This window comes from Morus notabilis, unplaced genomic scaffold, assembly GCF_000414095.1.
Source record: "Morus notabilis unplaced genomic scaffold, ASM41409v2 Scaffold985, whole genome shotgun sequence".
Classification (NCBI taxonomy): Eukaryota; Viridiplantae; Streptophyta; class Magnoliopsida; order Rosales; family Moraceae; genus Morus; species Morus notabilis.
This window is the reverse complement of record NW_010356679.1, coordinates 54,351-69,184: the sequence shown is the minus strand read 5'-3', so window position 1 is coordinate 69,184 and position 14,834 is coordinate 54,351. Positions and strand designations below refer to the sequence as shown.

The 14,834-nt window shown below is 36.1% G+C and overlaps 1 protein-coding gene across 1 annotated transcript; it reads left to right on the top strand.

Annotated features, from left to right (window-relative positions):
* Positions 1-8,993: 8,993 nt before the first annotated feature.
* On the top strand, positions 8,994-14,074 carry LOC21399193 (F-box protein SKIP16). The gene is made up of 5 exons (XM_010088396.2): positions 8,994-9,289; positions 9,911-10,633; positions 11,862-12,080; positions 12,322-12,428; positions 13,702-14,074. The coding sequence occupies exons 1-5, from the start codon at positions 9,086-9,088 to the stop codon at positions 13,778-13,780; spliced, it is 1,332 nt and encodes a 443-aa protein (XP_010086698.1). The 5' UTR covers positions 8,994-9,085; the 3' UTR covers positions 13,781-14,074.
* Positions 14,075-14,834: the final 760 nt, after the last annotated feature.

Sequence of the window (14,834 nt, the reverse complement as noted above, 5' to 3'; positions counted from 1 at the left end):
TCCAACGGGAAGATAAATGTCAGAAGAGCACTGTAGAAAATAACTCGAGTAATGGGAGTTTGAGGGGACGGTGAAGTTTACCTACTCGAGTTATTACTCGAATTTTAAATTCAAGTTTGGGTAAGCGAACGCTTATTTCAGCCCAAAAACAAACTCGAGTTCACTTTATTTGAGTGTAATGCACGAAGTGAACGGGCCCATAGTTTAACTGTAATTAAGTGTTTACTTAACTATTAGATAGTATAATGGGAAACACTAAAATGTTATGAATATAATTACTAAAATGTCCTTTTATATAATTTGATAGTTATTAATTATATAGTAATTTATTAAGAGTAGACAAGTAAATTTACCATTCGTTCTCTTTGACAAGGAATCAATACTAAATGGGTAAAAGAATTGACATTCACTTTTCTCATTCCCTATATTAGGTGGGACTCACTAAATTTAATTTTTATAAGTAAACACATTATCAGATAGCAAAGGGAATCACTCATTGCTTTTCTTTTTTCTTTAATGCAAAATAAACATGCCCTTAATATTTTGTATTTTTGTATTCTTTAACTAGTTATTTATTTATTTTATAATGAAAATAACTAATTGGATAAATGGGGCATTTCCGTGATGAGAAAATCCACCCTATAATCCACCAATTTATACACATTTATAAGACGGGTACAATTAGTGTTTTTATTCGTAGCGGGTTGGTGAGAAGACCACCCCACCCTAAATCCGTCTTGTTGCCATCCCCACGAGAGAGTCGGACAAGTCAACTTTTTTTCCCTTCAAAACAGAGAAATTGTCGAGCACTTTGTAAAAATAGTCTAATAGAAAAGCTTTATTCATAAAATGACAATTCAAAAATTTTTATTTGCAAAATGACTTTCTTTTAAAATATGACAATTAAATAATAAGTAATGGAATTTAATGAGATGACATGACAAATTTAACTTTTTGGAGAAAGAAAAACGAAAAAAAGGAACCCCAAACCGTCCCTCAAGCTCCCTTCTCCTCCCTCACGTACTGTCATTGTAAATTTTTTTTGTTTTCTTCACATTCATTCTCCCCAGCTATCATAGATCCGCAAGATTGAAGAAATTTTTGTCATATTTTGTTTGATTAAGTGCTTTGAAGAAGAAGAAATTATTGGAAGAACTTGTTTGGAGAACAAAATTTAGAAGGTTAGTTTTTTGTCCTAAATCTCTTTGAATGTTTGTTTTGGACTACATTTATTTTGAATATTATAGGTGCATTTAGCTGAAAATTTTACTAATTGTAAAAGAAAAAAAAAAGGCTTTGAGTTTGGAAGATGTCAGATGGAGAGGTTGAAGATGACAGATTGCACGCGACCTTTTTGGCTGAAACTTGGTCGTGGGAATGACAGAGGTCGTTCAAAGTGGGTCGCACGCGACTATCATCTAGGAGGAACAACCTGGATTTCTTTTCGCGCGACCATAGCATAATGAGGGGCGCACGTTTTTCTTTCCAGAACGACTCTGAGTGACCTTAGAAATTTGTTGTTCGTTTAGAGTAATTTGAGGTCGTTCGGAGTCACGCTGAATTTTCTTTTTAATATTAATGTTGTTTATATTTGTGATATAATTTTTGAATTTATGTTTTTCTTTTAACAATTATATTTCAAAATTCATTATAGGTATGGCTAGAGAACGATGGTGAATGGGAAAAGGTGGAGAGCCGATCTTGGGAATGGTTTGAAAGTAGTTTAACCAGGGGCTTTTTAGTTGATAGAAGCACCACATTTGTTGAATTGGTAGATGCAATCTATGAAAGAACGAGTATTGATCGAAGTAAGTATGCAATTGAAATTACACATAAGCGCATTGGTGACTCGTTTAGCAAGATTGTGCCAACTCTTAATTCCAGTCATTTGGATGTCATGGATCTTATGTTTTTGTATGAGAATGAAAAAGCAATTACTCGGCACGTTATGCTGAAAGAGAACAATGAAAAAGATAAAGCAATATGTGTTGTTAATGATGATAATATTAACAATGATAACAGTCTTGTGGGAGATCTCCGTGATGATTATTTTAGGTGTCCAGCGCCACTGACAGTATGTGCTCAAGAGGATATTTTTGGTGCTAATAGACATGCATTACCGATAAATAAACAGAACACCGACATCAATCCAATGCCGATCACGGTTCCAATCCAAAGTCGATCACGGTTCCAATCCAACGCCGATCACTAGTTCCAATCTAACTCTGGAGGAAACAATGCGGGAGAAAGTACCAGACAAAGGTAACGATTTACCTGAGGGAAGTGATGATGTAATTGATGAAACAATTCATGATAGTCCTTTTCAACATTTTGACTTGAAAACGGTTGGTGGATTAATAAGTTTTGATAGCAGAAGGCATGATGGATCTGATTTAAGGGTGGGTTGACACTTTGAGAGTAAGGAAGAATTGAATATTAAATTGAGTCTTGTTGCCATCAACGGAAGGTTTGAAATGAAGGTAAAGAACTCGACAAAAACGTTGAAGGAAGTTATTTGTGTTAATGAAAATTGCTCATGGAGAGTACGGGCAACAAATAGGCCCGATTCAAATTTCTTTGTCATTCGACAATATAACGGCATTCACACTTGCTCTTTGATGAATCGATCAATCAGCCACAAACAAGCATCCAGTCGCGTGATTGGAGCTAGGTTGTAGGGACACTTTAAGGAAAACAAAGAGCCCCCCAACCCAAAGAGTCTCATGAGATTCATGCGCGAGGAATTAAGGTAAAGAACTCGACAAAAACGTTGAAGGAAGTTATTTGTGTTAATGAAAATTGCTCATGGAGAGTACGGGCAACAAATAGGCCCGATTCAAATTTCTTTGTCATTCGACAATATAACGGCATTCACACTTGCTCTTTGATGAATCGATCAATCAGCCACAAACAAGCATCCAGTCGCGTGATTGGAGCTAGGTTGTAGGGACACTTTAAGGAAAACAAAGAGCCCCCCAACCCAAAGAGTCTCATGAGATTCATGCGCGAGGAATTAAAAGTTCATGTTAGTTATTGGAAGGCATGGAGACGAGAAAAATTTGCTAAAGATTTGGTGAGAGGGAACAATTCAAAGACATGTCCTAATCGAGGTGATCCATCCGATGTGTGAAGTACTGCCTAGTAAATGTCTCATTTTTTTTTAAGTTTTCTAACTATCTTTTTTGTACTATTTAATATATGTTTAAGTACTAAAGATATTTTAACATTCTAATTAATTATTTGCATTGGATATATGTGTGAGTATATATAATATAATATAATATATATATATGACATTTCAATTATCAAATAAAAAAACATAAAAATCGTAGGAAAAAAAGACAGGGACGACGGAACGACCTACGCGTCGTTGGTAAAAAATTCCTGAACGACCTCATAGTTGTTCTTGCACTTTTGGTGGCCATTCGGTGTCTTTCTCGGTCGTTTCAGAATTCATCATGCCTTTAAAATGATAATTTAATTTAATTTAGAATTTCAGTATTTAATTTCAACTAATTAATCCAAGCAATTCAAACTCATAATATTTATGAGTACTTTGGTCACGTACTCTATTACCTATGCTTTGGGAAATTTAAAGTATTATTTAAATCAAAATTAATAAATGATAATTTAATTAATTTTGACAATATAAGGGTCCTAAAACTAATGACAAGTCAATTGCTATTTGAAAAAAAAAAAAAAGTGTTGGAGAAACTTAGAGCGGCCAAGAGGCAAACCCGAGCGACCTAGGCGTCATTCTTGTTTAGGTGGGGTCGTTGGCGAAAAATTGCCTGAACGACCTTAAGGTCGTTCTTGTTCTTTTGGTGGTCACTCGGTATCTTTCTCGGTCGTTCCAGAATGCATTCCATATCAACCCTAACTTTTGTCTTGCAATCTCAATACATAACTCAATCTATCAAGCATATGGATTGTGATTAAATGCAAAATTCTACATATTCACACAAATCATTACGTTTAAGTATAAGTGGTGCACTTGATCATATGTACTATGGCATAGTAAGTATTATAGTCACATATGTTGTGACACTACCATGATGTTCTTATATGCCTTTAGAATTTCACCATTTAATTTAGACTAATTAATCCAAGCAATTCAAACTCGAAATTTGGTCACACACAATATTTATGTAATACGCACTTTGGCCATGTACTCCATTACCTATCCTTTGGGAATTTTAAAATATTACTTAAATCATTTAAATCAAAATTAATAAATGATAATTTAATTAATTTTGACAATATAAGGGTTCTCATAACCAATGACAAGTCAATTGCTAACAAAAAAAGTGTTGGAGAGCCTTAGAGCGACCAAGAGGCAAACCCAAGCGACGTAAGCGTCGTTCTTGTTTTGGTGGGGTGGCTAGCGAAAAAATGCCTGAACGACCTTAGGGTCGTTCCTGATATCTCTTGTGGTCGTTTAGTGTCTTTCCTAGTTGTTCCACATAATAAAAAAGGTGTCAAAATGTAGAAAGGTGTCATATTAATCATTAACTATGGATCTGCATTATTAGCATAGAGTTGAACAACGTAACACTTTCTAACGTCTAATATGTTTTGGTCATTAAGGTACTCTTGTGCTTTTTTATTGCACTTTCCAGCCAAGAGCATCTCTAATGTCTTTAAGTAGACTCCACAATCACTCATGTAAAACAAATTTACACATAAGCTTAGTGGTAAACAAAGGACCATTTTTTATTAAAAAAACTAAAATGTAAATGCAACTTACATATTTTTGTTAATAGAGATTGTATTTTCTACTGGTTGCGCTAAGATCATCGAACACTTGAATTTCTCCTCATAGTTAAGAATTTCTCTGATTTCTTGAGCAAAAAGGGAAAATACTCAAGAAATGGTTTCATAGAATCATTCAAATGCGAGAGTGAAAGACAAGTAGGAACCGAGTCATAAACTGTTACGATCCATGTTGAAACATCAACAAGTAATATCCAATGGCGGTTGAAACAGTTACATGACACATAGAAATGACTAACTCCCACCCAATCTCTTCCCCTACTTGGCCTAGCCCCTTTGTAATAGTCTTTCATCTCGTTAGTAATGTTAAAGTCTTTCTCCTCGTCAGTAATGTTAAAGTCTTTATCCTTTGAATTGACAGTATACTCGTATAATGCACACAATGTCTGGGAAAAACAATCGCTGAGAATGTAGATATAGGCAAAATGTTAGGAAACTTATCAATCCATTTTCTGAACAAATACAAAATCTCATCCACATGCTGCAAAAATACAAATTAATTCAATTGATAACTAAATGAACAAATATAATTAATAATTTAAAAAGAAGAAACATATTTGATTATTAAAATAGAAGAGTAACTTACCTCGCTATTTAAGGAAGCACCATTGCGCAACATAATCTCAAAAAAGTGTCGATTTTGCATAGTAAGGTTACATCAAATTGTGGACCTGCTTTTGGTATCACTATCAAACCATTTCCAAAAAGCTTGTTTGTCATTTTTGTAAGGCTTCCTGAAGGATTAAAAATAGGTCATTTTGACCTCGTGAATCGAACCCTCTTTGGCCACTCTAGATAAGGTGATAGCAAGGCTTGAGACCGCTGCCTGAAGGGTTCAAAAGTAGGTCATTTTGACCTCATGAATTGAACCCTCTTTGCCCACTCTAGATAAGGTGATAGCAAGGCCTAAGATCGCTTTTTCCGCCTCAATTGTCGACCATGATTTTAAAACTTATCATCCTTTTCCACATAGCTCACTCATTTATGAATAGGTGTAGGTGGAGTCACATAAGAACAATCTTCTCCTAGTGTGGCCTGTTGGTTGGCGACATCACCACTATTATCTCTGATTTGTTTGCCTTGTAAGGGTTGATGTTCACAATAGGCGCCACTACTACCACCATTATCACCATCTCTAATGTCTTCACATCATAAGGATGGGGATCAAGGATGTTAAATAAAGTATCCATTCTAGCCATAACTAGACCGATCTTTGCCATAATCGCCTCATTTTCACTGGTAATAGCTAACCGAACGTTGGCTATTATTGACTCCTCATAGTTTGCATGCAATAATCGTATCCTCTCCTCATGGCTTGCATGCAATGATCGTATCCTCTCATCATGGTTTGTATGCAATGATTTTATCCTATCCTCATGTTCACTCAAACGATGATCAAGAAGATGAAACATCTCTAAGGTCGGACCATGCATCTGGGTGGTGACATAGGATGGCTGGGGGTGATCTAGAGGGTGTAAGTGGTCCTGAGAGCCTATAGGGGTTGATGTTACAAAGGTTAGGCCATGCGTCTGGGGGGCAACATGAGATGTAAAGGCTGTAGAAGTCATGCCATGGATCGGGTTGGAGGGGGTGATCTTGAGGGTGTAAGGGGAAAAGGAGAGGGAGCAATGGAATATGCTTACCTTGATCTTCAAATTTGGCCAGGCTTTTTCCCAACTCGGGCATAGCCTCGAAAGCCCATGCCTAAAATGAAAAATATAACGAAATTACTAAAACAACCTAGTAAATTATATTTAACTAAAAAAAAAGATAAGCCTAGAGTGAAAACCATACCTGAAATATCCATGGGCATCCAAAAAGGTTATATTGTTCAGCCCCATTCTTCTTCCCTTGACACGTATGCTCCCACCTTTTTGCAAAGTTTATCCGCTTCAGGCTTGTGAGTGTCAAATTATAACATTCGATTCCCCAGGGATATTGATCGAAGAATTTGAGGTCAATGACATATTTAAACAAAGATGAATTAATCCGCTTCTTCAAGTCTCCAGGCATCAAGAATCCGGCTAACATGTAGACAAATGCCAATGGCACTCTATCCTTTTTTATGTCTTTTCCTTTGCTCAACTTTTCAAGTTTCTTAGAAACATCATATAAGATAACACCTTTTGCACCAGGCCAATACTTATTCATTAGTGTTGCTTTGTTCTTATGAGATTCGATTTCTTCTCTAGATGGACCACTACTTGTATACAAGCCGGATACTAAGGCAAACTCATTGAGAGAGAACCTTAATGGTTTGCCTTCTACTAAAAACCAAACCTCATGGTCTTTCTGGCTCCACTTGCCTCAACAGTAAATGATGCATTAATGTTGCTGAAAATTGCCCATCAATAGGCAAGTCTAATAAGCGGCCAAGTTGAGGGAACCTCCGAAACTTAGCTTGTTCTTTCTTTGTTAGCCAATTTCAAATATTGTTTATGACATTCAGTTGTGACCGAATCGTGATTTTACCCAGAAAGTCTTCCATGGTCACTATACATGGAGGTAGTTTAGGCAGCTCTGACATGTAAATTGGTATCGGTATCTATATTAATAGAAACAAACAATTGGTGGGAGATTATAAATATCAATCAAATCAATGAATTTTAGTTACTATGTTGTGTAATGTCGCACGACCGTCATTCAGATAGAACGACCATTGTGTTTAGCGCACGACCAGAGCTTAATGTGGGTTGCGCGCCTAGTGAGAAAGGAACAAGACAACCTTGAATGACCATCTGATATTGATTGGTCATCCGGGGTCGCTCAGACAACATCGTTAGAGAAGAAGCATCTTCGATTATCTCCACTTGATATGAGATTTCATCTTCGTGATCTGGTTGGTACAAGTCACCTAAAAACTGTTCAGACACCAACTGGTTTAGTTGTTCAAGTCTCAAAAGACTGAATTTCTTGGAGGGCACTTCTAGTTAGATTTATCTAATCATAAATGTACTCATTCTCTCATTTGTCTAGCTTATTGTTATCACCCTTTAATACTCTACCTAAATTTTCTCTCATAAATCCCGTGGCAGATTTTCTGAAAGCTGGCTAAGGAAGAGAAAACAGAGATTTCATTCAACTTGACATAAGAGAATACAAGATGACGTGAGTGTCATATGTTCTTGATTTTGTATTATATATCTATTTATTAAATAACTTCTCAAGTTTTTCAGTATAAATTATGATATTTATTATGTTACCAACCAAAAGAAGAAAAGGAAAGCAAAGAAATACGACATGAATGGATTTACATTCACTAAGTGGATAATTCTTGTACACATAGACTAAGAACTTCTGACTGGATAACATCAAGTATTACAACATGTATCAATAAGAAACAAGTCTGTGCCAAAATTTTCTACTAGTGACTTGGATAATTGAGGATATAATTAGCATATGACTCAATTATATACTGATACTGTAAATATGTAGTACTAATCTTCTGTAACTTTCATCTACAATATAGTAGTACATTCTTCACTGAGATATTAACAGCTTTCATCTAAATGCAAAATAAGAATACTGACATATTCTCAAATGCTTTACATATTGCACCACAAAATTTCTAATGTCTTGCATATTGCACCACAAAATATAAGGGTTCACTTTAAAAAAAAAAAACCTTACTTGTTCTTGGGCTTGAGGTGATGGCAGTGATGAAGTCCAAGGTGGAGGCTGTGGGGAAGACAGCGATGGCTGCAATGAATGGGCCGATAAAGGCGACGACAAATGTGGGGGTGAGGTTGTGCAAAAAGCTCTTTCCTCCGGCATGGTTGTGTTTTCTTCTTCGGCAGCCATGAAGGGAAAGCAGGGGTTGCCGCGCAAGCCAAACTCCGCACTAACATTGTAGGGGAAAAAGAGATTTCGGAGATTCTAAAAGGAGGGAGAGAGGAAGATGAGAATTTTGGGTCGGTCTCTTACCTGCTTGGTCGTTCATTCCTTTTAGGGGCTTTTTTTTTTTTTTTTTTTTAGCGAGTTCGTGAGGGGAAATTGGAAGAAGAAAGGCCTCCTCTGTTTTCCTTTTTTCAATTAAATTTTAATCTTGATTTTCGTTAATAGTACTCAATTAATAGATAAATACCCATTAATTATATTATTAAGAGTTTATTGAAATAAAATAAATAAATATGAAATTGGAAAGTAATTTCACCTTTTTACTGGGTTATTTTAGCCAATTCTCCGAAATTTTCAGACATCCATCTAGAAAGATAGCTTGTGAAAGGAGTAGAGCACTTTGGAATTGAGAAACTTCCTGTTCTCTACGGAAACAGAAAGAGAAAGGAAAGACAAATTCTGATCAGAGAAAAATATGGGATTGGATTCGTTGGGTGATCTAGAGTATCACATAATCCTAAACAAATTAGGAGCCGAAGATGCTGCGAGAGCCTCTTGCGTCAACAAGAAACTCCGTTCATCAGCCTCCGATGACTCTCTCTGGTCCCACATCTGCTCTCAAGAGCTCAATCTCTCTCAACCCCTCGATCCTCTCGGCAATCCCGTCGCTTCTTTCAAGGTATTCCTTATCTACTAACAAAACCCTTTTTTTTTTTTTTTTTTTTTTTTTTTTTTTTTATTCTTATTCTTCTTTCTAGTATTATTTTGACATATTTTAGGCTTAATTACATGGAAAAAATCCGAAATTTGTCGATTCTTGTTGATGGGAAAGCTGGAAATTTGATTTTTACTTCTGGGTCTTTGAGTCTTTGGCACGGTACACGTAAAAGTTGATTTGAATTTTTGCTTTACTCGTTAACACCAATTGTGGGGAGTCAAAAAAGTCAAGATGCTTTGCATTCTTATTTATTGAGCTAATTTCCTTCACGACTTTTCCTCAACTTGCAAAAGAAATGGGCTTTTGACGGTGGTTTTTAAGGCAAGATTTGAGTGATTATCAGTGTTATTTTGTGTCATCACTTCTGTCAAGTTCACAGTTTTCATCAGAAGCCAGGTTACGCTTATGAGAAAATACTATGATTTCAGGGACTAGATAGATGAAAATGACAATAATTCATGTAGCCATTTCCAAATTGGCTTGGTTAGAGGATGATTTTTCGTTTACTCATTTTGATATTAGTGGAAGGTCATCTCTTGACTTCTTTATCTGTTTCTGTCCTCTTTCACTTCTCCTTCGCAGGAATGTTATCAATCATGGCGCGAATCGTTCAGTATGTATCCCTGGTCACTTGTACAGCGAGTAAAAAGGTGTTGGGGAAGACTTAGAAACTGGTTGGCACTAAATTTTCCAGAGGCTGAGGCTACACTTAAAAAGGGTGCATCGGAGGCAAATATTGAAGAATTGGAGACCATCTTGAAGGTCAAATTGCCACTCCCTACGAGGGTCCTCTATCGATTTTATGATGGTCAGCAATTTAAGGACGAACATTTTGCAAAGAGTCTTTATGGCAGTCCGTTGGGCCTCATAGGTGGTTATGCTTTCTATAACCGCTGTGTAAATGTGTATTTGTTGCCTTTAAGTGAAGTAATCTCGCGAACGGAGGAGATGAGACGTCATCCAGGTTTATCCAGCAGATCGAAGTATATTGTTGTGGCTACTTCGTCTACATTGATTAACAAGTCGTTTTTGCTAAACTGTAACAGTGGTAGACTGTATGTTGGTACCAAGCATCTTTCAACCACTGGAGAAATGCTTCCATGTGTACCAAATGAATTGATAAGGTCAGTGCACAGTCTTAATGGTGACCAGCAGCAGGATGCAATGTTGCTGTGGTTAGAAGAACATGCCCGTCGCTTGGAAAATGGCATTATCAAACTTCGCGAAGAAAAAAAAATTCGTACTATCAGTTTGTTTCCAGAGGAACCTCCCTTGTGTACGACTGCTATAACCTCTGGCGTAAAAGTAAGTAGCTGCACAACAATGATGTGTGTACATATATAATATTCTTTTTGCTCCTCTATATTTAACACGGTAAGGAACACAAATTTTGCAGGGGGATCATTAGAATGTAAATTCAATTTTTGGTTTACACCGGCCAGTGTAGTGGGGATTACCTGCCTATTAGTGTCTCAAACATGACGCCTGGTTTTCAGAAACCATGTTTCAGTCATGTTCTTCTTTGAGAGGTGTTTATGTCGGCATTTTATTCTTCCAAGGGCTAGAATCAAAACCTCCTTGTAATCCTGTTTGTTAGAAATGATTTTTGGACATACCAATGTACGCAATTTGACAATTCTCTGGATTCGTTTTTCTGGTGATGGATAAGGGTTTGTTACATCGTTTTGTTTTAACTTATACTCTCTGTCTGTTGTAGACCTGTTATTAATTGTACAAAGTCTTCTTCACCATGATGATTTTACAGCAATTAATCATCATCCCCAACAAGGGCAAAAACTTAGGTTAATAGGATAGCAATGACAATTTATTGTTCTGGAGTTCTTCCTCTCTCTCTCTCTCTTTCTCTCTATTTCTATTTTTTGCGTCTTCCAATTGAATAAGTGAAAAAAGAATTGGGAATTCTCCTCCTCCTCCTCCTCCTCCTCCTTCTTCTTCTCCTTCTCCTTCTTCTTCTTCTTCTTCTTCTCCTTCTTCTTCTTCTTCTTCTCCTTCTTCTTCTTCTTCTTCTCCTTCTTCTCTCTCTCTCTCTCTCTCTCTCTCTCTCTCTATTTCTATTTTTCAAGTCTTCCAATTGCCAAAGAATTTGTTTGGCAATTGGACGATTTTGTTCAAGGAATAAGTGAAAAAAGAATTGGGAATTGCGGTGCAACTCCATGAACATGTTTTTTTTTGGTACGGGTTGCACCTGCAATCTGCACATTATGCAGAACATTTTTGTATTATTTTGATGAGTTGATTCGTTTCTGTCCTCTTATTGTTTTGCATTTATTTCTATTAAATAATCTTCTAAGAATAGAAATTTCTTACTTTGATGAGTTACTTCATTGGCTTATGTTGTATTAGAAGCAATTTTAGTGAAAGAAGAGAATTTCCACGATGAATATAACAATTTTCTGTTTAATTATTCTTGTTGATCTTATTAACAGTATAAACAGACTTTCTGGTGGCACACAACTTCCATCATCCATACTATTGAATATGGTGACTAATACAAGTTTCCTATTGATCTTAGGTTCGTGCTTCTGCTGTGCTTATTCCAGAGTTTTCTGACCTTGAAGATGACGAGGAAAAATATTTGTATACTTATTCAATCCGCATGTCGCTTCTTCCCGAAGGATGCACTATCAATGGAATGACATTCAGCTCTTGCCAACTGCATTGGAGACACTGGATCATCCGTGCTGATGACCAAGTAATATCTGATGTTAACGGAGAAGCTGTAATTGGAAAGGTATGGTTAGTGCAGCTTTTTCGACATCGACAGTTCTGTATTTATTTAGTTATTTGTGATCCTGAGGACTTCTCATGTTCTCCCTTTAACTGCTGGAAGGACGTACAATGTGATTTAAATAGCTCAACAATGAGATGAGCTTGAACTCCTTATTGAACTTTTCAATCGTTTCTAGATCCCTGAATTCTCACTAGAAGTATTTTTAAAATGATAAGATTTTTATTTTATTTTATTTTTGTAGTTTCCACTTTTGCGACCAGGCCAGAAGGAATTTGTTTATGAGAGTTGCACACCTCTACCATCTTCTCAAGGGTCTGTTGAAGGTTTTTTTACGTTCATTCCTGGCAGGTACTCCGCTGATTTTTTTTTTCCCCCCCTTTAATGGATAATTATCTATTGCTTAGATAAAAAAAGAGGTTGTTGACAGTTTGGCCTTGAGAGTGCATGGTTTGGTTTTAAGGTGTTTTGTGGGTATGTTGCTTCGCGTGTGCTGTAGTATTTTGAAAGATGTTAGTTTTTATGATGATTAATCAGCTATATTTGACAGAAAAGATAAGAAAGGGACGTTATTTGTAGACGTGTGTTTTGTTTACTCTTCATTAATCTGATTTTTCTGTGCGTGTGTGTGCTGGATGTTGTGTATTTCGTCCATGCCAAGTCATCAAAAGGACTTCTATACAGTTTAGCAAACTCTTTGGTTGTTCTTTTGCAACAAAACTCAGAAAAAGTTTGAACTCGAGTTACAACTTTATTTAAGTTCATATTCTTTTGTAAAATTTGAGTTTGAAATTCGAATTTGAACTCGAGTTTTGGGTTAAACTCAAGTTCAAGTTTTCCCTTCAACTCCAGTTCATAAACTCGAACTCAAGTTAATGAATAATAGTTTTTCTATTCTTAAAAATGTCATAATTTTTTCGTTTTAATTCTGATTGAGATGATTTTTTTTCTATGCATTCACAACGAAAAGACGAATAAAACCCCACCCAGATACCTTATTAAAATTTTTTATCACCATTGAGTTTTTATTAAAATACTATCTATATACAAATTTAAGTTTTGACTCACTCAAACACAAACTCAAAATGATTTTCAATTCAAATCATAACTCAAATGTGCACATCCAAACACAAACTCAAGTTACAACTTCAACTCAAGTTATAACTCAAACTCAACTCAAGATCATCACTCAAGTCACCCTAACTAAAAAATGCAAAAGAACAACCTAAGTCTTGTCAAAAATTGGTCTTCACCTGTCATAAGGCCAAGTTGGAATCGAGAGATTTTAGGGGATCAAATGTGAGCCCAACTACAGAGGGAGGGAGAGAATCTTCCTTCACTGTCATTGGAGTAAAGTTCAAGTAAGTTTCATAGATGGAGAGAACCGGTATCCTTTCTATTTACCCATCAGCTGTCCTCTTTCTCTTGAACCTCTAATTCTCATGAAGGCTACTTATTCCTTACTACCAGACTTTGGCAATGAAATATACATAGGAATACAAGGGTGTGCTTTTATTTTATTTTCTCTTTTTCATTTTTTTTGTGTTTTCTTAACTACAAGGTGATGCTATTGTTTCATGTCATAATGTCAAATTATATTAAAAATTTGCTCCTTCTTTCTCAGGCGTAGCGAGCCAAAAGACGATCCATTCAAAGTAACAGTGGCACCATTTCCTCTCCAGCTACCAGACTACATTTTCTGAATATCCTGCGCTGTTTTTTATAATTTGCGTGTTAAAAGTTCTTCACTAATTCCTGGTGAAGTTTAGCAGATGTTTTATAGTCTTGACAGATACAGAGTTTCCTCGAGCAAAAAGCAAAAACTGAAACAATAAAATGTTGAAGTATAGTCCTCGACCTAGTTGTATATGGTCTTATACTAGTAATTTCTATGAACTTGGCAATGGTGCAAATACTGTGTAATGCCATGAGCAGCTCTATTTGGCAACCCTGGTATTAGAAGACTCCATATATAAGAGAAATCAGTTTAAGTGTCCCATTTTGGCCACCTCTTTCGATAAACATCATTACTTATTTATTTTTATGTTGAAATTTCTTTTTTTTTAGGAAAGTTTAATTTCGAACAGAGCCGTGTAGAAAAGTGAAATTCATATAGTCGATCTCAATTAAGTTGGGATGAAGGCTTATTTGTTGTTGTTGTTGTAGGAAAATAACTGGTGGCAGTTGAAATTGTTGATCAGCTGATCAATCAAATTCGATCAATTAGTAGAAAGGTAACGGGGCGGCCGGGGATACGCCTCCCTCACCTCCATACCCTTGTCCCCATTTTATCCCTCATTCTAACCTCAATGCCTACCTAATTTAAGATGAGGTTGGGAGTCGAAGAATTCCTACCGGGGAACTCCCACTGGGGAACTATCTCTATACCATATCCATTTACTCATTAGAGTTTAGAAAATGCTTTCAACATTATCAAACTTTAAAGAAAATTTCATTAAATAGAAAATTCAACAACACCTTCATGGAACCGATCCTCTGCTCGCACAACTCTTGGTACATGAAGAAGTCTATGACCTCTAACCCTCCCTTCTACCTCATAACGCTCGCTGCCGATCAGCACCAAACCGACGATGTAGAACTATAGTGACAAAGTTCTGTTTATGATAAGGATGTTTTGTTAATTTAAATTTAAATAGTTTGTATTTGTTTATCTCTAAGATTTAGAGATTAGATTAGTGATTATTTTTTAGTTTAAATTTTGAATTTATCAGTTATTAGAAGATAAGTCCTTAGCTT